Raw genomic sequence first — 25,843 nt, 5'->3', positions numbered from 1 at the left:
GTCCTAATGTGATCAGATTCTGCCTCAAAGTACAAAATGCAGTGGGTAAATTGAAAAACTGTTCTGCAAACTGTTCTGCAAACCTTGGCCTGGAGTACTTTCGGTTTAATTCCAAAGTGAATGAGCCCAAGTTGCCACAGGCTGGCAATCCCTCTTGAGATTCAGAAAACAGGTTAGAGGCACAGAGCATGGCACAACACCTGTCTGGACTGTATGAGGCCCCAGGTTCCCTCCCAATACCCTCCTGGCATGAGTGCATGTGTGTGTACGTGCCTGTGCATATCTGCACAAGTGTGCTTTTTCAGAAAAGCTCCTTCTCAGGTAACCTTCAAAGCAAAAGAACAAATAAAGCCTACCATGGTGGAACACACTTAGAATTCAAGCACTTAGAAGGCTAAGGCAAGAGAATTGTCTGAGAGCAGCCTGAGCTACAGATAGACCCTGTCTCAAGAAAAGTAAAAGAAATGAAGTTATAAGAGCATCAAATACAACCGCTTTCTCCATAGCCAAAGCAAGTCTACCTGAAGAACAAGAAAGCCTTCTTCACAGCGCAGCACTGAAAACATCCAAAGACATCGCAGTCAGTGCATCAGGGGACACAGGAAAGAAACGGCAAAAAGGACTGCTAACAGCATGGTTAAGGTTTCTATTGTAGACATGAAAAAGAAGAGCCAGAGGCATCTGAGAGAGTCCAAAGCAGAATGAGAAAAAGGTGGACTGAACATAGCCATCTGTGAGAAAGGGGAGAACAGCAGGGGGTGGAGAATAGGAAGGCTGTAGTGAGAACAGCAGAAGCTGAGAATAGCTAGGTTATAAAAAGAGTGAACAGCTGGGAGGGAGAGAGGGGCCAGGAGGCTGCCATGGGGTCTTTGAAATTGCAATAAGTACTTGTGGGCAAGGAAAAGGGAGCCTGGAGGCTAACATGGACCTTGATATGCTGATAGGAAACACAGGTGTGTGTTAATTGGAGAGCCTTGTGTCCCTTTGGCCAGAGGTAAGGAAAATGACTCCTTTTGGTAGATGAGAAGCAGCAGCTTCACAGGTTCCTGAGGAATGCTGGCTTTATCTAACCACCAGAAATCCTCCTGTACGCCAGGCTGAGCTCATTTCTGGATATTTAGTTTCAGGAATTGGGAGTTTCCTTTGGACTTGACAAGTCAGGAGAGTAATGAGAAAGTCTTAAGTGTCAATAACATCATAGTGGGATTTGCTTAGTCACTTAACTGGGAAGTATGTAAAAATCAACTAAAATGCTTAGAAAGGTATGAACCAAGACAACACACAAACCAAAGAGAATACAGGGATCTTATTTATTTATTTATTTATTTATTTATTTATTTATTTATTTATTTATTTTTGAGGGGTTAAGGGTTGTTTTGAGAGGCCTTTTTGTTTTGTTTTGCAACAAGCTCTGTGTCAGTTATTGTTCTACTGCTGTAATGAAACATAACCACGTCAACTTACAAAAGAAAGCATTTAATCGAGGGCTTGCTTACAGTTTCAGAAGACGAGTGCATAAACATGGTGGGAAGCATGGCATCAGGCAGGCATGCATGCCACTGAAGCAGTAGCTGAGCGCTTACATCCTGATCAGCAGGCAGGAGGCAGAGAGATCAGGAGTAGGCCTGCTGTGGGTTTTTGAAATTTCAAAGCCTACCCCAAGCAAGATACCTCCTCCAACAAGGTCCTTTTCTCCTAATCCTTCCCCAACAACAATTCCACCAACTGAGGAATAAACATTTAAACACATGAGCCTATGGGGAACAATCTCATTCAATCCACCAAGTAAGTCTCATTATGTAATCCTGGCTGGCCTTGAACTCATAGAGATCCATCAGCCTCTGCCTGTGGTTTTTTAATATTCAGGATCTCATCGTGCATCTCCAACTGGCCTTGAGTGAGACCCTCCTTCCTCAGGCTTGTGAGTGCAATGATTCCAGATGTCAGTCACTAACTATACTCAGTAAAACATATGGTTTTTAATTCCAAATAAAATCCCAACTAGGTATAAATGATGGAGCCTGTATCAATGCCTAAGTCAATATACTTTGAGATTTTCTCCTTTTCCAGTTGAACGTTGGGGGCAGACTCCCCCTCTTACCCAGAACAAGAGAGAAGCTTGCTAGTGCCTGCTTCTGAGCCACCCTTGGAAGCAGTCTCAGGTCTGAAATGCACTTAACTACCCAGCGACACCTTAACTTTTTACAACCTGGGGACAGTGGCTTATTTTTAAGTGTCTACAAGTTATAAGAAACTTTGGCCTAAAGCTGTTCCCTTTAAACAAAACCATTTCTTTAGAATTTTCACCCAAAGACACAAAGCAACCGTGCAAAATGGCTGCAAGCACTGTGACACAGCACATTCAAAAGCAGCTCTCCTTGATGGAAATAAGGAAGAGCCATAGAATGTCCTCAGTTTTCATTCTCTGAATCATGTTCTGGAGCAGCACAGCACAACCCCTCTGTATGTTCATAGACATACATAAGAACCTCTAGTCATCATTTTAAAATAACCTTCACATTAACCTTCTTTTCCATATTGACCATTAAGTGTAGCTAGGCATGGTGGGCCAGAAGTGAGGCCAAGAGCCTGGAGAGGTACTCAGTGATTGGTTAGCGGCCCTGGCTTGAGGATCCAGGACTGATGTAAGCCAGGAATCCTGCAAACCCTACTTAACTAAGGTGTAAGACACAGTGAAATTCTGTCTGTCTCAAAACAAACAAACAAACAAACAAACAAAAAAACCGGGGGCTAGGGGCCTAAGGATACAATCCTGCTCAGCAAGTATTAAATCTTAGTTTCCACCCCATCATTAAAAAGAAAAAGGTGGAGGCTGGAGAAATGGCTCAGAGGTTAAGAGCACTGACTGCTTTTTTGGAAGACCCAGGTTCAATTCCCAGCACCCACATGGCAGCTCACAACTGTCTGTAACTCCAAGATCTGGAACCCTCTCACCAAAGCACAAAAGATACAAACAAATCTTAAAAAGTTGAAAAAAAAATAAGTGGCAAGGAATTAATAAATAAAAAGGCAAAAACCAGCCTTCTTACACCTATAGCCCAACACTCAGGACTTGGAGTAGGGATGAGGATCAGAATTTCTAGGAAATCCTCCAGAAAGCAGAGGCCAGCCTGGGCTACTTGAGACCTTTTATCAAAGAAGTACAAGCTGGACATAGTAGCACCTTTGATCCCAGCACTCAGAGGCAGAGGCAGGTGAAGTTCAAAGGTCAGCCTTGTCTACATAATAAATTCCAGAACAGCTAGGGCTTCGTAGTGAGGCCCTGTCCCATTACAGTAGTGCACACTTGTAATCCCAGCACTCAGGGAGGCAGAGGCAGGTGGATCTCTATGAGTTTGAGGCCAGCCTGGTCTACAAAGCGAGGCAAGCAGAGCCAAGGCTACACAGAGAAATCCTGTCTTGAAACACTCCACCGTTCCCCAAAAAAGGAAAAAAAAAATTTACATCACAGTTAAAATCCACACACTATCAAAGCACAGACTTAACCTAACTTTTTTAAATTCCTTTCAACCTAACTAAAACCGCAACACAATCCAAGAGAAAAGAACGGAGAGCCTGACAGGTCTAAAAGCAGCTCCAGGAACATCAGTTACCAGCTCTCGGAGCGTGGGGAGGGGTAGGGGGACAGACACCACGCACCTTACTTGCTGGGGGCTCAGGACAGGGACTACAGTAGAGGTGGGCGGGGCAAAAGGCCTGAGCATTGACCAAGGGACAGCGGCTGCCGGCCCCGCCCCCACGAGCACACCCCTGCCACCAGGCCTGCTGTCCAGGCAGCAGCCTCTGCCCACCCCCTGCCCCCCACCCAACAACGCCACAAACAAGGCAAATGCTGGCAAAACAAGAAAGCCTCCAAGAGGTGGCAAACAGCCAACTCAAACCGGATAATTCCAGTTCAGGCTGGTTTAAGAAACAAACACACAACAGTTTCTAGCTTCCCGAACAAAACTCAGCGGCGGACTCTGGGGTTCTTTTCTCCAGCCGCAGGGCAGAGCAAACCCGGGACAGCCCAGCACCTGAGCCCCAAACTGAGACCTATTCTGGCCCTGGCACCACCAGAAGCCTCACTTCCTCCCCAACCCCCACTCCTTTTTAAGCGTTATTAAAATTCTAGACTTGACAGCGTTTCTGGGCAAACGTTTTGCTAGAAAATGGATCTGCTGCCGGATCCCCACTGTCGGAACTGTGCAGGCCCACCAGAACATCAGCAGCCACTTTTCCGGCTCCACACCTGGCCCAGCCCGGCCGTCTCACAGGCTTAAGATCTGCGGTTGTGTGGCACTGAGGAACCACAAAGCAAAGCATGCAGCAGCCAAAAAAAGGCACGCTTGCCAAACGGGGCTCTGCAGTGACCTCTGCAGGCTGCCACAGAGGGGACTGCAGAAAACCCGCAGTGTTCTTTCTCACCAGGACACTCTACAAAACACAAAAAACCTTTAGACAGCCCTAAACTACATGAAGCAGGGAATGCGCACTCACTCGAGAAAAAAAATTTAAAAAGGAAAAAAAGTCTGGGAGGCGTTTTAGGACGCAAGTTGTTGCTGTCCCTCAGGTCTGGCCACTGACTAGCATTTCTGAGGACTTCCAAGAAAATCTGGACACATACCTCAAGGAGGCAGCGTAACTGACCGGTAACACCATTAACCATTAACTGACTTTTACTGGATTCCTTCACAAACAGGAGGAAACTGCAAACTACAAACGTCATCTAACTAGCTAGAAGGGCCCACAGTAAAGATTACAGTTTTTTTCTCACAGCAGATTTTCTCTGACAGTTTTTTGAACCAAGTAATACAAGTAAGGCAATGCAACACCTTACTTAGGCTTAAATCAGAGTGTAAATCCTTGCATTTTGGATGAAAACAAGAGCCACAAGACAAATTAAGAACCGTCCCTCTTCGGAGTGTGTGCTGGTTAGGGGTGGAGCTTATAGGTGAGCACGTGCAAGGGCCTGGGTTCCCAGAACCCCCATCTCAACAAGCTACATCTGTAATCTTCTGAAATCTCTAAGCCTTTACTTCAAACCTTCCTGAATGCCCCAAAACATGTTTCATTTGTTATTCTAAAAAAGCAGTATAGACCTGATTGCTGACTTTCACAAATTCACATGTATTTCTTTTTGCAACTGACAAGATTTCAATGGTCCATTTCAATGGTCTCTTAACACAGGCATCTTTTTCTCCATACTACTCAAAAGGTAAACAAAACAAACAAAACAAAACTTTCAACCTAAAGGAATTCATCTTAATCTGATTTTTTTGTTTGTTTGTTTGGTTTTTTTTTGGTTTTGGACACAGGATCTCACTATGTAGGTTGCGCCTGCCTCTGCCTCCAGTGTGCTGGAACTAATGGTGCGCACCACCACACCCAGCAAGGAACTTTTACTTACTGTATGTATGAAAGCTGCTCCCACATGTGGTACTTTCTAGTAAATTATATATTATCATAGCAAACTGCATAAACAGGTAAGAAAATGAGCATTTATACAAACTATAATGGTATGTATTTATGAAAATGCATTGCCCTAACTTTAAAACTTCTCAACAAGCCCAGGATGATGGCAAACACCTATACTCCTCACACATAGGAGTTAGCAGCACTGCAAGATCCTTCTCCAAAAAAAACAGAACAAGGGTTGGAAAGACCATAGTCAAGTGCTGTGCAAACCTGAGGCCTTTAGCTTCCATCCCTATGGGAGCCTGCGCCTGTAATCACAAGACAGCTGTGAGGTGAGGGCAGGAGAAACCCAGCAAGTTGTAAGGCTCACCAGTTTGGCAGGAGCTGTAGGGAACAAGAAACATTGCCTTAAACAAGATGAAGGCAAGGACAGACATGCTCACTGTGGCAGGAATGTACCTGCATTCAAACACACACACACACACACACACACACACACACACACACACACTCACTCACTCTAAGATTTTTACAGAGAATTCATTCTCCTAATTAACACTTAGAAAAGCAAAATGAAGGTGTCAACCAACACAGACCACGTTACCAACCCCAGGGTTCCCTCACACGTTCTTTCAAACCCTGCAAGTGACAGCAATTTTGAGACTGTTTCCATTTGAACTAGAGGAAAGCTGCCTTTCATAACTTAACTCTGTGAACGGCAGAGCTTGTAAGGTTAAAACCTCTTCTACAAAAGCTACCTATGGTCTGTAGAGAACACACAGATGCTCACAAAACCATGCAGACACATAAACAAGAGCATACTACACAGAAACATTTCTGTTGTTTCACCAGAGGTCTCTCACTATGTAGGCCAGGCTGGCCTTGAACTTAAGCTGCCTCGGTGTCCAAAGTACTAGGATTGCATTATGCTAACGTTTTCTTTTAATTAAAAGGGACCTTTTTATTTTTTCATAATCTTTTTATGTCTGGTGGCAAGAACATTCAGGGGCCACAAGTATATCTCAGTGGTAGAGCAAGCTCTTCATTTGATCCCAAACAGCAGGTGTGGGAGAAGGGTCCAGAATTTATTCAACATTTTAATTATTGTTTTTACTTTTTACCCCAAATTCAGGTAAGATAAAATGTCAAACTGTCTGACATTAGGGGAAGCTTAGTGGCATTATAGTACAGACAACTCTGTTTTGCATTTCAGACAAGGTCTCGTGTAGCCTTCAGGCTGACCCAAGAGCAGTCATGTAACTGAGGATGGCCTTGAACTCCTGATCCTCCTGCCTCCACCACGAATTACAACATCATTAAAGACCACTTCTACTCACGGACAATTTTTAACTCAGTCAAAATTTTTTTATTTAAACGAAATACACCCATTAATATCACGAGCAAAACCCCTTTAAAATTTTTTTCAAGATAGCAAAATGACTAAGATGGTTAAAAGGACCTTGCCCCCAAACCTGACAACCCACATGGTAGGAGAGACACAATCCACACCCCTGCAAGCTGTCCTCCAAAGTCCACACAAACACCACACCCATGTGCACATAAACAAGAGGTTTCTGAAACCACCTGTAACCCTGGCTCCTCCAAGTGATCTGATGCTCCTTTCTGGCCTCCTCAGGCCATGTGCTCTCACACACAAGCACATAAAGAAAGTTCATTTTTTAAAAATGTCATTTTTAACCAGGTGTGGTGGCACATACCTTTAATCCCTACACACAAGAGTTAAAGACAAGTTGTAGATCTTTGAGTTTGAGGCCAGCCTGGCCTCCATTTAAGACAACCAAAAAAAATAAAATAAAATTTTTTCATTCCCTTTCAAAAAGAAGTAGACTGTTCCCTTATGCCACGGAAAGGTGTCAAGGAAGGAGGCAACAGTGCCACACTCAGGACAATGTGCTGGGGACCAAAACCAGGACTTTCTGTACATCTGGCAAACACCTACCCCAGGACTGGGACTTTCTGTACATCTGGCAAACACCTACCCCAGGTCCTAGTGGTCTCAGTTTGATTTGTTGGCCTGTGCCTGCCTCTAGTACCACACTAGGCAAAATGAGGCATCTAAAAGCTGTCTAGTGAAGATTCGAGCACAGATCTAGGGAAGAAACACCCAAACCCCACTTGATGGTGACAGTGGGATCCAGTTCACTTTGAGAATTTCAAGTATCAGTCACATAATACATGTTCTGGTTTCAAACACTCAGGAAATATAGTGCATTTAAAAGTGTCTGCTACAAGTCCTTGAAGCTGGTATGTATGGTCTAATTGGTGCCATCCACTCCTCTTGGTTTATCCCCTCAAGCAGCCGTGAGCAATAAAGACTAGTACTAAGACTAAACCAGACAGACAGACAAACAAGAGCGTTCTGGCTGAACAGTAGTGGTACATGCCTTTAATTCCAGCACTAGGAGGAGAGAGGCAGGTGGAGCTCATCATTCAAGGCCAGCCTGGTCTGCAGAGAGTTCCAGGACAGCCAGGGCTACACAGAGAAACTTAAAAAATGAATGAATAAATGAACAAACGAATGAATAGCTGGGTGTTCCTTTGAGGCCCTGCAGAGTGGCTCAGTGGATAAGGTCACCAGTGGACAAGCCTAGCCACCTGAGTTCAATCCTCACACCCACAAAAAGGAAGAAAGAGGAGGGCGCAGTGGCGCACGCCTATCATCCCAGCACTCTGGGAGGCAGAGGAGGGTGGGGCTCTCTGTGAGTTTGAGGCCAGCTTGGTCTACAAATTGAGTCCAGGACAGACAAGACTACACATAGAAACCATGTCTGGGGGGGGGAGGGAGACGACCAACTCCACAGTGTTGTCACATACATACGCTCTCTCTCACTCAATTTAAAACAAATATGTTCCATTAAAGGAAAAGTAATATGTTAAAGCAACTATGACAAAAGAAAGGTACTCCCAACAGCACAGGGAAGTTTATACAAGGGGCCCATTTCTTACCAGCTAAAGCACTGTGAAAAGCTGTGAGAAACTGTGGGTGTGTCCTTCAGGAAGACCACACAACCACAGTCACTGTGTGCTCACTCACTTCAGGTGTGCTGCTACAAGTCTTGCCACCGAAGCTGGGTCAATCATAGCGGGTTCAAAGGCTGGCCTCCCAATCAGCCAAGGTGACAGGAGAGAAACTCTTTATGGGGTGGACAACTTATCCTGTGTCAATATACAGTGATAGCATCAAACACCTTTAGAGAGCTTTTGTGACATCCAAAAATCATCCAAAAAGGGAGAGCAAGAGGGGCTTGTATTTTTAGTGTTTTTTGTCTATTTAGTGTTTTGGTTTTGCATTTTTTGGAAGGTGTTTTTGAAATAGAGTCTCACTATGTAGCCTTGCCAGCACGGAAATCACTCTGCAAAACAGGCTGGCCTTGAACTCACTCAGATCTGCCTGCCTCTGCCTTGCCTGGATTAAAGGGATACATGTGTCTTCGGTTTGTTTTACAGACAGGTTTCATGAATCCCAAGATGGCCTCAAAATTCATTATGTAGCTGAGGATGAGCTTAAACTTCTGATCCTCCTGTCAAAGTGATAAACGTGTACAACACAGCTGATTTAAAAGAGCTATTTCTTTCCCAAAAGAAATGAAGTCTAATTTTGCATAACATTTTAAAATATGACTCTTTTCATGTTACTTAGTTATAGAGGAAAAAAAATAACATCTGATAAAGGAACACAGGGTAAGAGGCCCTTCTCAGTACTTAAGGACCTAATTCATTTGTGATCACATGACCGGGAGCTCCCACCTATCTCCACTGGTTTCGCCTTCTCCTTCATGTTAACTAAGAATCCCATCAAAGTCTCCCACCTGAGTCTGGTGAAAGAAGCTCTCTGAGAAAAGCAGAGAGAAAAGAGAGCTGGTCCACTCATGGTGGAGAGCCCTGGAGTGCAACATGGGCACAGTTTCTTCCTCATGACTCTGCACAGCCTGACTCCTAACACTGCCTTCCACCATCCACAGCCAGGTGCGATGCTCTCAGCCTGTTTCCCTTCCCCCAAGGACCTAACCATTATCTACTCTAGTTTGAGCTTACAGGCGCCTTTCTGTGGTTGTGATGGGCTTGGTTTGTCTGGAGAGCAGGGTGGTGAAGGTCTGTGGGTTTTGGGGTCTTTTGGTGTCTGTTGCTGCTGTGTGTGTTGCAGAACAAAGCCTTATGCATGCTAGGCAAGCACTCTACCAGGCGAGCGGACCCAGCAGCTGCCTTTTCAAAATACACATCTCACAAGCTACCTCTCTTCTAACTCCTTTAAATGCTTATCTCTGCATAAAGAGCAGAAGCCCGGGGGCTGGAGAGCCGCTCCATAGTTAACAACACTTGGCTGTTCTTGCAGAGGGCCTGGGTTCAGTTCTGAACACCAACACAGTGGCTCATACTATCATAACTCTTGTTCCAGGGTAGCTAACACCATCTTCTGATCTTTGTGAAAACCAGGCACATGTGGTACATGTGGCAAAACACTAATACACGTAAAATAAGTAAACCCTAAAAATATAATTAAAATTTAAAAGAATAAAATCTTGAATTATTAACATGTTTAACCATTTTTAAATTATATGCTAGTCTTAGCCAGGCTTGGTGGCTCACATCTTTAATCCCAGCACTCAGGATACAGAGGGAGGTGGATCTCTGTGAATTCAAAGGCGCCTGGTCCAGGACAGCCAGAGCTGTTACACGGAGAAAACCCAAAAATTAAATAAATAAATAAATAAAATAAATCTGCTGGTCTCAAAACATTCAGATCATGCCTCTGCCCAAAAGTCCTTCCTCTACATTAAAAAAATGCCTTTCTTCTTAAGTTCTACATATCCTCCACAGCCCAACCAATGCTACCTCTTAGGTCTCACCAGTCAAGTAATTTTCTTTCTGTCCTCCCACTGTTCTATATATACATGGATAGCAAGCCGTCATCACAAAGCAGCTGTCACAATGCTGACAGTAGAAGAACATCAGTACGCTAATGTGAGGCTCAGGTAAGGAACTAAAAGTGACACATACGAGGTCCAGAAAATACTGCAGCTTTGGAACCCTCTTGCTTTCCCATAGTCAATGGAACTGTGAACACAATCTTTTCCTCTGCTCAGGGAAAAGAAAAAATCGTGGTGTGTGTGTGTGTGTGTGTGTGTGTGTTTGTATGATGTATGTGTTTCTGTATTACTAAATATGAAGGGAAACCAGTAAGCCAAGAAATGTATTAGAACCTCTTCAAAGGGAGAAAACAAACACCTAAAGGGCGGAATAAGGCTGAAGACAAAACACAGCTCAGTTGATACACAGCTTGCCTTGCACACAGAGAGCCCAGTTTCAACTTGAAGAACACCATAAAACTGGGCCTGGTGTCACACGCCATGTAATCCCAACATGGAGGAGGTGGAAACAGGAGGTCATCCTCTACTACATAATGGGTTTGAAGTCAGCCTAGGATACACTGGGTGGGGGAACAGAACAAGAATCATCAATGACCCTTCCCCAAGGCCATGGAGTACTGTCCTCAGAAAGCATGCTTGAATCCCCTGCTCCTTGTTAAGGTGGCCTTCCCAGGACAAATCAGAGCCAAGTGAACTATAAGGAACACAAATGGGCCTTAAAGTACTAAATGTTAAGCACATAAAACATCGTGTAAGCCAGGCAGTTAAACTGCTCAGCTGGGGGATGTAGCCTTCCCAACCTCTACCTCCTGTCCTCTGTGTCATTAGGTAACCTCACAGGGTCACCTGCCGCAGTTATCTCCAGAATCTTCATGCTCACCCAAGTTCTCCCTGAGATTTAGTCCTCAGGTCCTTTCCAGGTACTTCCTGCCCTTCTTCAAGATCACACTGTCAGAAGACAGATCGGAAAGCTCTGCGAGCAAAGATTAGCTCCATGAGCACCAGAGGCTCACAAGTGCATGTAAGCTCTGCATCTCAGGACTGTGCAACCATGGCCTTCAGCATAAAGTCACCACAGGGCCTGACCTCATGGGCTTTCCTGACATCAACATCCACACACTCTTTCAGTCAAGTTCTGACCCAATGAAATGCTATTGGGTTCCTTTAATGGGCAGGTTTTAGAGAAATGATAAAAGGTTAAGTATCTGAAATAATTCCATGCAGAAGAAAGTGAAACACAACAAGATTTTATAATCTATTCATAAGATTCAAACAAACTTCATCGCCCTTCATCCAGACAACAAGCCAATCTGATTTCTCTGGCTTCCTAAAGTGAGTACCAGTTCACTAAGTGTGGCAATTTCCAAATACTTAGATCATAAAGTTCCCATTTTATTATTTTGAATTAGACAATTTAGGAAGCCTAAGAGAGATATTCAATCACATGAGCATTTGTGTCTCTCTCTCTATCTCTTTTTAGTTTTTGTTTTTTTTTTTTTTCACAATTTATTCATTTTATATCCCTCCATCAACTTCTCCCGGTCCCTCCCTCCCTCTCTCTTTCACACTATCCCCTTCCTCTAGCCCACTGAAAGAGGGAGTTCTCCTCCTCTGCCATCTGCCCATAGCTTGTTAAGTCTCATCAGGACTGCCTGGATCCTCTTCCTCAGTGGCCTGGCAAAGCTGCATCATCAGGGGTGAGTGATCAGAGAGCAGTCAACTGAGTTCACGATAGAGACAGCCCCTGCTCCCCTCACTTGGAGACCCACATGAAGACTGACCTGCCAGCATTTGCTTCTCTTAAGTGTAAGCATGTAATACTGTAAGAAAAATCTGGACTTTTAAATCAGGTCAAAGAGGCTACATGATCTAAATTTATCACACATACCTAAATTTAAACACAGGCACCTGGTTTACCAGTCCGAGTAACAACAGAGGAAGAGCAGTTGTGAAGTAAGGAACAGCTGCCTACTAGAAGGTGAGTTTATATTCTGAGGTCACAGTACGCACATTACAATCCATTTTCATTTTAATATTCACAAAAAATAAGTGTTGCTTATTTTCTGGGAACTACAGGTTCTTTAGCTATGGGGAATGGCAGATCCACACAGGGTGTTGCTTGGTAGGTGGGGTGCGGAGTCTCCTGCCTTAGCCTCCCGTGTAGCAGGCATTACAGGCATGTGCCACCAAAGCTACTTCTACAGTAAGGTTCACATAAATGATGAGAAGTCACAAGGAAACTATTCAGTGTCGTGTCACCCACGGAATGTATCATCTACTGAACTCTGTACTTTAATACAGTCTAAGCTCTAAGCCTCCTGGTTAAGGTTGCCTCAATTAATTACTGCTATTGCTAACATAAAGCTCCTTGGTACCCAAAAAGCACAGTAACTGAGTTAACCCAGCCTTGGAGAACAATACTGTAACCCTGGGTGAAAGGATGCATTTATAAAATTGGTAAAGCACACTGTGGTGTTAAAATATACTTAAAAGTTGTTTACTTGCTGGTAATAAACAATGTATTCCCACCAACACATTTAACCAAACAGCTTCCAGGAACATCTGGACCCACCACGATGCTGACTCCACAAACACACTTAAGAGGTTAAAGTGAACTGCAGAGCCCCACGGCCACAAACCTGCCCCTCACCAGGCTCCCACCACTCTCTCTTCTTTTTTAGCAATTTAATTTTAACATTAAACAGCACTGGCAAAGCATCAGTTAGACTGTGGTGAATCTGATGTCTGCATGCTACTCATTAAACATAAAGTCCAAGATCACTTTCTTTAGAAATGAAGTGCTGTGGTCACCACCACTGCTCCCCACTGACTATGGGAGAACATGAAGGCTGTGAACCTACCTGTCAGTGCTGGTGCTGGTGCTGCTGCTGATGGACTCACTACTGGAGGACCTGCTCCTAGAGCCGCTGCCGCTGGGGGACCTGGTGGGCCTGGTGGCTTGGCTAGCCAGCCTCTGCGGAGACTGGTTTCTAGACTGGGAGGAGTGCGGCGAGCGGCTCCTGCTGTGCTGGTAGCTGCGCTCTGGCCTTCTGCCTCGGACCTCCCGGGCAAGGTCGTCCCTGTAGATATCCCTGTGTACCACACTGGGCAGTGTAAACTGCTCCCGAGCCCTAGGTTCGTATCGGGGGTCATGAGCATCAAAGCGGTTTGGACTTCGACTCCGAGAAGTGTAATAGAGCCCGTGTTGTAAAGTCCGCTCTCGAGGGTCTCTATAGTAATCCTGATCGTAATGTCGTGTCCGATCAAATGCTCCTGTCCCCCGTTCATGGTGTCCATAGGCACTATGTTCATAAGCACGCTCCCTGTTATCTGAAGCCCTGCATTTAGGAGGGGAAAATATTTAATCAGAAAGGAGCAAGCAAAACTGAGTGCAAGTCATGCAAACATTCACTCCAGAGTTGTCTTTGCACCTCATCACTTTCTAAACAGCACAAACCTTAGTAAGCAAACACTGACATGCTCAACATTTTACTGGGCTCCAAAACTGCACTAATGAGCATCTTTACTTTATTGGGCCTTCCTCAGCAGTGATGCCTTTTCTTCCTCAGCAGTGATGCCTTTCCTGGGGAACTTTCCAATTTGTATTAAACTTGTACTAAAGGGTATGTGGGTGGGTGTGTGTTGTGAACACCAACTTTTTTCTATTTTTTTGTTTTGTCTTAGGACAGTCTCATATGGCTTAGGCTAACTTCAACTCCCCGTGCAGATAAGAACGACCTTAAATGTCTGATCTTAAGCTTCAGGATCCCAGGCATGTGCCACAATGCACAATGCCTAGCTTATACCCCAATTTTAACATGAAAACTTGTATCTTAAATACAAATAAAACTTGTATTTGCTTTTCGACAGGATCTCACTATGTAACCCTGGCTAACGTAGACAAGGTTGGCCTGAAACTCTAATTCCAAGTACTTGGATTAAAGGAATGCACCTACCAGGCCTGATTTAATGTTAAAGTTTTTTATGGTTTCCTCTGAGTAAAACATATTAGACTTTAATTGTTTGTGATTTATTTTGGGACACACCTGCACTGAGAAGACGCTGTGAAGCCTGTGGCGTCCCACATTCCTCAGCAGGAGGATTGCCGACAAAACAAAAACATTCAAATGCAACACTTTCTTACTCCTGAACTTTTCTTCCCTTGGAGATAGGGCCTTGCTATGTAGCCCAGGCTAGACTTGTAGTGTTCAATCCTCCTGGTTCAATCTCCCTAGTATTCAGACTATGAGGCTTATACTACTTTATAGGCTGCTATCAGGCCTCTTATAAATTTTTGATGCTTGGGTAGTCTAAATAAATTACTAAGCTATGTAAGTTGCCCAAATAAGTCATATTTAAAAATGAAAGTGGAATATTAAGAGCAATTAAGATATCAAAATATTGGAATGTTGCTTAACCAAAGTCTGCACAACTGTACCCAAGAATGAAAGTTGTCTTAACTCGTGTTCTCAACCACTGTACATAATTTCTCAACAGCTATTCCATGATTCATTTTCTTAATAGGTGTGCTCCATGACTGCAGGAAATAGGTTCTCGACTGCACTCAAGGTGCCTGAGATCAAAGCGGGAATGCTGGCAATCGCGAGCTGCTCTCAGCAGCTATTACCAGTGACCTAACCTAACATCACTGGTTTTGCTTTGCAGTGCTGGGATCCGATCCAGAACCCTGCACATGCGGGGGGCAAGTGTTCTACCACTGAGCTACATCCTCAGTGCCCTTAACGTTTTTAGTTAGGATGTGAATGTTCAGCAACTCAAGTATACAGAACGTACTGCATGTATGACAGCGCACATGCAGTTACATGGTGATTTAAAGGTGCCAGGCACAGTAGCCCAGGCCTTTTATGGAGGCAAAGTTACGTGAATCTCTGTGTGAGGCCAGTGAGACCCTGCCTCAAAAACAAAACAAAATGAAACAAAACAAAAAAGAAAAGTAAGAACAAAGCCTACTCTTTTAAAGAAATTCTCTACTTCTGCAGGGGACAGACCGCTGGAGCCCTCTGCAACCTCACCCTCTGTCAATAATCCTCTATCAAAAGAAACAAAGGATCATGCAAGATACAGAATTACAATCTCTCCAGCAAGGCTAAATTCACAGTTCTGTGACAATTTACATCACTTTCTCAATATGTTTCCAGATTCCCCCATCTCCATCAGTACTCACCTTCACCCACCATCCCACTACACTAGGCTGTGTGCATGCGGGTGTCCGCGTGTGCAAGTGCGTTTGCACATATCCAAGACCACCTAGAGGACACATTGGGTGTCTTCCTTGGCTCATCTGGGACTCACTGTGTAGACTAGGCTGACCTCGAACTCAAGACATTCACCTGCCTCTGCCTCCAGTGCTGAGATGAAAGGGGTGTGTCGCCATACCCAGCTTACCCTTGTTTTTGGAGATAGGTCCTCTCACTGAACCTAGAACTAACCAACTGGGCTGGGCTGGCTGGCCAATGAACTGCAGGGGTGCTCCTGTCTCCAGTGCCCCAGTGGGGTGACTGCTTCAAATCACTGTGCCAGGCTTTCACTGGGATCTGAGCTCAGTACTTTGTGTATCAGCTGAGCCACTTCCTCAGACTCCAAAAGGCTATTTTTCTTCGTTCTGCTGCCATCATATTAAACTTCTAAGCTGGCAAAGGGTGTGTGTGTGTGTGTAGTATATTCCCTTTCCTAAGTGTGTTAAATGACTATTTTCCTTTTTCATTAACTACAATTCCAAAATTTGACTATTTTAATGCCTAACAAGAAGGTTCCCTTGAGATTTACAAGAAAACATCATACTAGGTTGTTTCTGCACACTACCAAGTGTTAATTGGTGAAGCCATAATTAATGAGGTAACAGAAGCAATCAGCAACAGTTCTAGACAGTTACTGCTACAGCTGATATTTTATAAGTATGTGCAGTTCTTATCCATTAAGAAGATACAGAGGCAGGCACGAGAGGAGCAGAGCTGAAATCTAACTGCTGGTCTCAGATTCATCTGTTAGTACTAAATGCATCTAGAGTTAGTGGGGAAAGAAAGTATGGCTTGGGTTAGAAGAGGGGCTAATATACACAGGTCAGGACATACCAACCTTTTCCAACTGTGGAAACACGACCTATAATCCCAATTAAATCTAGGGAGAGAATTGTGAACATAACTTCCCCAATTTTGGCCCCTCTTACAGGGGTAATCCACCTTCTTAGTGGGCAAGGGTGTCAAATGATATTTAGATGAACCACAAGAAAAAAAAAATCTTAGTGACCAGACAAATAATTCCACAGGAAGCAAGCAGTCCCAGACAGACTGTAACTCTCAAACCCCCAGACTTCTTTCTTGAGACAGCAGACAATCATAAATTGATCCACATTCATAAAAATCTGCATCCCTAAAAAGGAATCAGGCAGCTGGCAACGAGGAAGATCTCTCTACAATTCCAACAAATGAGGAACAAAGTTGCTGACAACTGTTCTGTTTTGTAGACATCCAGCCCAGTCAGTGACTGCTGTATCCACAACTGAGCAAGTTGTGTTCAGAGCTAAAGTTCCTGCAGCGGGGTAATCACTTGCTGAAGAAGTGAGGCAGTAATCCTCTTCCCCTCAGCTGATGGGAGTCTTAGAGCACAGCATCCCATACATCCCAGCAGTTAGAAAGCAGCTATATTCCAGCATTTACGAGTGTCTGTCATCTCGATTTCCCCAACTCCACAGTGTAATTCCACAGAAACTGAGTAGATCCAAATGGAACAATGGAGCGTTGCCTTTGCTCTTCCTCACCCATGTACACATTTCCATGCTAAAGTATTGTTTGTAGTATCCAATCGGTTGAATCAATGATCTGTGAGATATTTTGTGACAATCCAATTTGTTTGTAGACTTCACGTACTGAAAACCGGGAGGTGCTTATCAGCTTCTAAAAGATCTGAAGGCTCTGATACTCCAGAAATATTCCAAATAGCCCGAAGACAAAACCGGCAGCAGCCAAATAGCTCCATCTGGTAGTAAGGATATATCCAAGGAAAGCCTTGATGATATCCACAAGGAGGAACACTTCCTTCTAGAAGCCAGGTACTCCAGAACGGATGCTCTACAGGAGCTCTTCCACCATGCCATCTCACAAGTAGATATCCAATCGCTGCAGGAAATATCCTCTACGATCCGGGAGGTACCAGTCACTGGGACAGAATCACTTCCGTTTCCAACCCAAAACAGGAAACATTGAGAATGCCCAAAACTTTAAATCCATCTGGGGCCCCTAAATATGAGTTTCTGTTTCTCACCACATCAAATACAAAATACCTGCCTACCGAAACCTTGGAACTTACCCATCAAGTCTCCGTTCATAGCGTCCTTCTCGTGCATGAAGTGATGGCGGGGGGCCATAAGCAGGCCCTCCACCACTTCCTCTGAACCCAGAAACCTCTCTACTACGAGATGCTATGGAAACTGTATCATCCAATCCCCGGGCAGCACTTGGAATAGTGCCTGGTTCATTATAATCCGTGCGTAGGTCTCTGTCTCCCATTTTGTTGACGGAGTTGTGAGCTTTCTGTGCACTTTTGATGTCCACAAAATCCACAAAGGCAGCCACTCCTCCTTCAGACCCCCGCTTGGGGAGAATTTTGACACTTTCCACGCGGCCATATCTGGAGAAAAAAAAAAAGAGAGACAGAGAGAGAAGTAAAGTTACTTATGTATATCAATAATTTTCCAAAATGTTTCTAACATAATTTACGTTATATATGTATAGGACATGACCTACAAAGTGGGTTTTTGTTGGGGTACCTGTTTCCATATGCTCACTGTGTGGAGAAACAGAGTCATGACAGGGGCCTTGCTCCACCCCCTCATGTTCTAAAACTGGGTATCTCACCGACCTTGATCTGGCTAGGTGGGGTCCCAGGAATGAGTAAGAGTATCTTGCTTTTGTACATGTACTGGGGATTGAAGAGAGGTCTTTGTGTTCCAAGTTTACAGACTGAGTTAACTCCACGGTCCCCAAAATGGCTTAAAACACAAACAATATCACATAATTTTTAAAGCTCATTTGCACTTATGTTTTACACTCTGAAACAAATATTTGCACATCATTATTTTTATTGCTCTCATTTTTATCTACGAAACTACTCAATCTTTCAAGAACACTTAGCTAAAACAACCCCCTCAAAAGTTCTCAGTAATCTTTTTTTTAAGATTTTATTGATTATGTATACAATATTCTATCTGCATGTACATCTGCACATCAGAAGAGGGCACCAGATCTCATTATAGATGGCTGTGAGCCACCATGTGGGTGCTGGGAATTGAACTCAAGACCTCTGGAAGAACAGTCAGTGCTCTTAACCTCTGAGCCATCTCTCCAGCCCCGTCAGTGATCTTTACATTGTAATAAAGATTATTAAACCTAAAATAAAATCAAAGTAGTTTTAAGATGCTGCAGTGGGATGTGGTGGCACATAATTATAGTCCCAACACTCAGGAGAGACAGCCAGAAGACTGAGAATTAGGGTCCAGGCCAGGCTACATAGCAAGTTCTAGAACTCATGGATAGTCTGTGTATTTCATTCTGAAACATTTTTATTTATTCATCTTATGTAACTGTGTAGGTACAGTGGGCAGGTGATGGTCAGAGGACAACTTTCTCAGAGCTGGTTTTCCTCTGAGGATCAAACTAAGACTATCAGGCTTTACCCCTTACCCACTCAGCCATTTCACAAGCCCAATAACTGTATTTCATATGCTTTTGTTTTGTTTGTTTGCTTTACGGAGGGAGTAGTATTGTGAATTTTAGATTAGCCTCAAACCCACTGGAGAATAAATGACTACCTAAGTGCTAGAGTCATGTACATGCTACCACGAATGTTTGTGCAGTGGTAGGAACTGAACTCAGGACCTTACATGCTAAAGTAAGCACTTTACCAACTGAGCTACATCCCCAGCCTTTTATGTGCTTTTAATGGGCATATTAGAAAGGCAGTTGCTGGATGGTGGTGCACAGCTTTAATCCCAGCACTCATGGAGGGAGAGGCAGGCAGATCTCTGAGTTCAAGGCCAGCCTGGTCTACAGAGTGAGTTCCAGAACAGCCAGAACTACACAGAGAAACCTTGTCTCGCAAACAAAACTACAACAAAAAAAGGCAGGCACAGCACAGTATGAATTTGCTGTCAATCCACAGACATAATTTCACACTTCCCCTGAAAAGGCTTACATTACTAGACCGCAGAGCCCTTCCAGTCCTGGGATGATTTAAGTTCCTGCTTAAAAAGGAAACACAGTACCAAAGTCCGTCTTATCAGAAAACTCTTCTACAGGTGAACAAATTCTTTGTCACAACTGACTGATGAGGGACAATGAGATGGCTCAGCAGATAAGGCTGACCAAGTCTGATGATCTCCCCAAGTTCAATCCAAGAACCACAAGACAGAATGAGAAAACTGACTCCAGAAAGCAATAGTCTTGGTGCCACATGCCATATTCAATAGACACACACACAGACAGACAGACTGACACACACACACACACACACACACACACACAGGAAAATAATAAGCTTCACCAAGAGAAAAGTTTTTTTGTAATTTAGAAAAAAAAGTTTAATAGAAGTTTGAATGGTTCTTCTCAAAAAACCAAAATATCTTTTAATATGTATGAGAAGGGTCTTGATTCTGTAATACAAACAAACAAAACACCATAAATTTAACTTAAAAAAAAAAAAAAGACAGGGACGGACTTATTACTAGGTAGCTCTGGCTGGACTGGAACTTATTTTGTTTTGTAGACCAGGTTTAGCCTTGAACTCAGAGATCTACCTCTGTTTCCCAAGTGCTGGAACTAACGGCATGTGTCATCATGCATGGCTAAATTCTCTTTATTTATCTGTTTGTTTTTCTTTTTTGGTGTTTGTTTCGTTTTTCGAGACATGGTTTCTTTGCATGGCCTTGGCTGTCCTCAACTCCCTTTGTAGACCAGGCTGCCCTCGAACTCACAGCCACTTGCCTGCTTCTGCCTCCCTGAGCTCTGGGATTATACTATGCCCAGCTAACTCTCTTTTTTTATCAAATAGTCAAAATGCTTTGACCAAACAGACTCCCCGTGCAGGGTCACAAACCTATTATCTTGATCCTGTAATCCCAACACTTGGGAGGTAGTGGCAGGGAGGATCAGAAGTTCAAGACTACCCTTAGCTATACAGATAAGTTTGAGGCTAGCCTAACCAAGCTTCAGGTGAGCCTGTTGGACGTGAACGGAGGGAGGAGAGAAGGGAAGGGAGGGAAGGGGAAGGGAAAGTAAGGAAGGGGAGGGGAGAAATCTAAACAGTTTACTGCAATTATACAGGTAGCCCATGACTTTTCTGAAGACTCAAGGCCTCCTCTGCCTCCTGGGTACTGCAATGAAAGGCATGTGACACCTCGCCCACCAACAAATAATTCCTTTCTTTTCAGTTTTTCGAGACAGAGTTTCTTTGTGTAGACCAGGCTGGCCTTGAACTCAGAAAACTCAAGAGATATGTCTGCCTCTGTCTCCCAAGTGCTAGGATTGTGCGTCACCACCTCTCGGCAATGTTTTGCTTTATTTTTCCTTATGTTATTTTGTGTCTGAATGTTTTGCCTGCACATAAGTATATGCACTGTGTGCATGCCTACATATATGTATGTGCACCATGTGCATGCCTGGTGTCTTCAAAAGTTAGAAGAGAGGTTGAAACTGGAGTTATTGATGGTTGTGAACCACTGTGTGGGTGTTGAGAGTTAAGCTCAGGATGTCTTCAAGAGTAAGTGCTCTATCTACTGAGCCATCTCTCCAGCTCTCCAGCCTCTACGTTTTTGTTGTTTTGCTTTTTTAAAGATTTATTTATTATGGATACAGTGTTCTGCTTGCATATATGACTGCATACCAAAAGAGGGCACCAGATCTCATTATCGATGAGCCATCACGTAGTTGCTGGGAATTGAACTCAGGACCTTTGGTAGAACAGTCAAGTGCTCTTACCCTCTGAGCCATGTCTCCAGCCCATGGATCTAGTTTTTATGTCACATATGCAAAGCACCAAAGTTGGGAAGTAGTCAGTCTCCAGGGCCGTGGTGGACCTCTGGAAGAGCAACCAGTGCTCTTAACCACTGAGCCATCTCCCCAGCCCCCGTTTTCTTTGTGTTTGTGTTATAATCCACAGCTGGCTGGACCCAGAAGGCTGACTAATCATCTCAAGTTTTCAGGACAGAATGAAAAACTACCCAAAATACTGTCAGGATTCATCAAGTTAGTCTTTCAACATTCTTAACTGTCTATAGTAAACATTAACAGACCTTAGAAATTCCTTGAAGAATGTAATTTCAGTATATTAATGACCTCAACTTATATATTGGAGACTCCACTGCAGAAGAAAGCCTAAGAGAAGAGGCTGGAGCTATGATACAGTGCTAGTGTGGCTTTAAAGGTGAGGTTCTCGGGGCTGAAGAAATGGCCCGGTCGTCAGAGTCACTGCTCTTGCAGAAGACAGGGGCTCAGCTCCAAGGAGCTGTGTCAGATGACTCAGAACTGCCTGTAATTCCAGTTTCAGGGAATTTAATGCCCTCTTCCTGTCTTCACTGGCACCTGTACGTGCATTACATACCCACACATGCATACACATAACTTAAAATAAAATCTTTAGGGGCTGGAGAGATGGTTCAGCAGGTAAGAGCACAGACTGCTCTTGCAGAGGACCTGGGTTTTGTTCCTAGGACCCCCACAACACCTTCCAAATCATCTGTAACTCCAGTTCCAGAAGATCTGATGCTTTCTTCTGAACTCCATCCACAGGTACCAGGCACACATGCAGTACACAGACATATAGGCAGGCAAAACACTTCTGCACATAAAAAGCTAAATACAGGGAGAGAGAGAGAGAGAGAGAAAGAGAGAGGGGGGGAGAGAGGGAGAACTCATACCTAGGCTCATTCCCTAGGAGATCACCGTCAGGAGCACAACATCTATAGCCCCAGCTTCCAAGGATCCGCCGCTGCTAGCCTCAACAGGCGCCTGCTCTCACTCACTCACTTGTGCTCACCTACACATACACGTAATTAAATTAAATTACTTTTAAAGGCAACGTTCTAGCGATTTGATACATATTGAGAACAAATGTTTCATAAAATTTACAACTGCACTTTTCTAAGGGATGAAAAGAAGACCTTTAGTAGGCTAAAACAAATCCCTCAGTTCCACAAGAAGCTCACTGCACAATTTCTAGAGCAACATTAACCAGGCAAAGCTGAAGATCAATTTGCCCCAGAACTACAGTAACAGTAATCAACTGAGGCAGCCACAGAAGCTCTGCAGTGTAGGAAGCTGACCGCATCTATACGAGGACCTGGGTTCAGTCCCTAGTACTCAAAATTAAGCAGTGTCGGTGCATTAAAACTTAACCATTTCTCAACACTTCCATCATTTGCTGGGTTTCCAACAGAAATGCACCAGTAACTGAACTCCACCTTTTGAAACTGGTCTCATGGGCAACAACAAGGAATTGCCACATACTTCATTTGCATGGTCCTCCCACTTCATACAACCATCCTCCTTGACTCATTCCTGAAACAAGACAACAGAACTACACCCCACTAATGAAAATAACACAATCAAGTTTTCCATCTAATCCTGCTTTGCCTGAAGCTAGAAGATCACATCTGAGGAGCTGGAAGTATTAACAGTGTCAGCCCAGCATGCATGAGGTCCTGGGTCCAAATCCCAGCATACACACATACAAAGTTTAAAAAGCACAACACACACAGACACAGCAGCTTGTCCTCCAATCCTAGCACTCTGGAAGCTAAGGCAGCAGGCCAACATTCTGAGGTTGAGCAGCGCTACAGTGAGACCCTACTACCTCAAAACAAACTAACAAAATGCCAGATACACCATATACCTATAATGGCAGCACTAAAAAGTATGTGCAGGAAGGTCAGCCATTCTGTCCTTGGTTACACAAAACGTACGTCTGTCTAGGCTACATGATAACCCATTTCAAATCAACAGCAATCCTCTTGTCTGTCAATACAAAAGTTTTTTGTTTGCTTTTTGGTTTGATTACCGTTGTTTAATTTTTTTTTTTTCAGACAAGATCTTCCGAAGTAGCCCAGCTGGCTTCAAACCAGCGACCTCCTACCTCAGCCTCCTGAATGCTTGGCGTGCCAGTGTGAGCCCAGCAGTCACCACGGCTTTTCTTCTCCTTTACAAACAAGCCTGTGAGGCTGGAGGGAGGGCTCAGTGGCTCAGAGCACTTGTCACTATTGCAGAAAACCAGGTTTTAGTCTCCAGCACTCACATGGTAGCTCACAGCCATCTGTGACTACAGTTTCAGGGAACATAATCCCCTCTTCTGGCCTCCATAGGCCACCAGCCACATACGTGGTACACATACATTGATGCAAGCAAAACACTCATACACATAAAATACAAAAAAAAAAGGAAAAGAAACTGAAAAAGAAAAAGAAAAAAGGCGCAAGCTTCTACACTACCTCAACGTAAATCAACTGGAGTGCTTTCTGAACCTGGGCACACTTTATAAAGAAAGGCATCTTCTGTTTCAAGTGTACCTGACTATGGTAGTAACTTGTTATGATAATGGCCAAAACCAGCTCTATTTGTTTCATGGTGATGTTAAGAAATCTAACATGAAGCCAGGTGTGATGGCACAGGCCTGTAATCCCAGCACTTGGGAGGCAGAGGCAGGAGGATCTCTGTGAGTTTGAGGCCAGCCTGGTCTACAAAGTGAATTTCTCTGTGAGCCAAGGCTACGAAGAGAAACCCTGTCTCAAAAAATCATAAAAAAAGGAAATCTAATGTATAATTAATTTATATATGAAACTGATTTATTAATTTATATATGAAATTGATTTGTAATTACTAAAGACGGCTAAAAGCTCAAAATCAGCCAGAAAGCGGTGGCGCAACACCCTTTTAATTCCTGCACTCAGTGGGGCCAGAGAGATAGCTCAGAGGTTAAGAGCACTGACTGCTATTCCAAAGGTCCTGAGTTCAATTCCCAGCAACCACATGGTGGCTCACAACCATCTATATTGTAAGATCTGGTGCCCTCTTCTGGTGTGCAAGTGTACATGCAGACAGAACATTGTATACATAATAAATAAATCTTAAAAAAAAAAAAAAAATCCCCTGAACTTGGGAGGCAAGAAGCAGGTAGATCTCTAAATTCAAGGCCAGCAGCAAGATCTACAGAGTTCCAGGTCAGCCAGGACTACACAGAGAAACCCTGCTCAAAAAACAACAACAAACCCAACCCTCAACAGGTAAAGAGAAGCCTGTGGTTAAGAACAGGGGCTAGTTGCGTGGTAATGGCACACACCACTAATCCCAGCACTCAGGAGGCAGAGGCAGGTGGATCTCTGAGTTCAATGCCAGCCTGGCCTACACAGTGAGTTCCAGAACAGCCAAGGCTGCACAGAGAAACCCTGTCTCAAAAACAAACAAATAAAACCCAGTGGCTGGTCTTCTATAGGTCCTGAGTTCAATTCCCAGCAACCACATGGTGGCTTAGAACCATCTGTAATGGGATCTGATTCCCTCTTCTGGTGTGCATGAAGACCATATACATAAAATTAATAAATACATATACATAAAATTAATAAATAAATCATTAAACAAACAAAAACCCTCAAAATCTGTAAGCCCAGCAAAACAGTCTACTGAAAAGCCCTAGTCCTTCTGTCTTGGGATCAGGGTGGTGAGACAGATCTGGACATACAGCCCTGGTTTCCCTGAAGTCACTATGGAGCCCAAGCTCTCCTTGAATTTGAAGCAATCTTCTTGCCTCTCACTGTCTCTGGATGTTGGGGTTAAATGTGTGAGCCAAGACACAGGGCTTCTGGTCTCACTATGAAAAAGCTAAAGCCCTAAGCTTTCCCTGTCCTTGGAGTGATAGGAAAAGAAAGAAAGATTCACAACTATTTGTTGATGTATGTTTTCTCTCTGCCAAGGCAAACCAAAACTACTGGGTTGTACTATAACCTTGGGAAAAGTATCAAAGATTGATTATAACGCAAAATCCTTACATCTACAGTTAAAGTGACAACCTGCCCCACACCCAAAGAAAAAGAAGTAAAAGATTAAGCAAATCAATCTGCAGAAGAGGTTCAAGGACTACAGAAGGTTCAAGCTCAGTGACGGTGAACTTGCCTACATATGAAGCTCTGGGTTTGATCGCCAACATGAGAGGAAAAAATGCTCACATGGGGCTGGTGAGATGATTCACAGGGAAAGGCACCTGTTCAGTTCCCAGCACCCACATCAGGTAGCTCACAGCTGCTGCCGTCACTCCAGCGCCCACAGATCTGATGCCCTCTTCTGGCCTCTTCAGGCACCTGTCCTACAGTGGCATGTTTTGTTTTGTTTTTTAAGGAAAAAAAAAAAAAAAAGAAAAAGAAAAAAAAGAATCTTTAGACATTATAGCTTTTTAACTGGTGTTTGAAAACAAGGAAGAATTAGTCATTTTGGTATAATTATAATGATAATAGTACTGTAGTATCTTTAAATAGTCTT

The 25,843-nt window shown here is 43.8% G+C and overlaps 1 protein-coding gene across 3 annotated transcripts in view; it reads right to left on the bottom strand.

Moving 5' to 3' along the window:
- Spen (spen family transcriptional repressor) overlaps positions 1-25,843 on the bottom strand; it is a 70,607-nt gene that overhangs the window by 35,310 nt on the left and 9,454 nt on the right. Inside the window, exons 2-4 of one of the 3 annotated variants that reach the window (XM_060379149.1) lie at positions 25,534-25,670; positions 17,634-17,954; positions 13,169-13,645 (exon numbers count right to left, since the gene is read on the bottom strand). In XM_060379149.1, coding sequence (XP_060235132.1) covers positions 13,169-13,645; positions 17,634-17,954; positions 25,534-25,670 — 935 coding nt within the window. The remainder of the gene's footprint in view (positions 1-13,168; positions 13,646-17,633; positions 17,955-25,533; positions 25,671-25,843) is intronic. The other 2 variants (XM_060379152.1, XM_021630746.2) reach the window with 2 other exon arrangements.

Source organism: Meriones unguiculatus, chromosome 3 (assembly GCF_030254825.1).
Source record: "Meriones unguiculatus strain TT.TT164.6M chromosome 3, Bangor_MerUng_6.1, whole genome shotgun sequence".
NCBI lineage: Eukaryota > Metazoa > Chordata > Mammalia > Rodentia > Muridae > Meriones > Meriones unguiculatus.
Note: the sequence above shows the minus strand (reverse complement) of the source record. Positions and strands in the feature narration are given on the sequence as shown.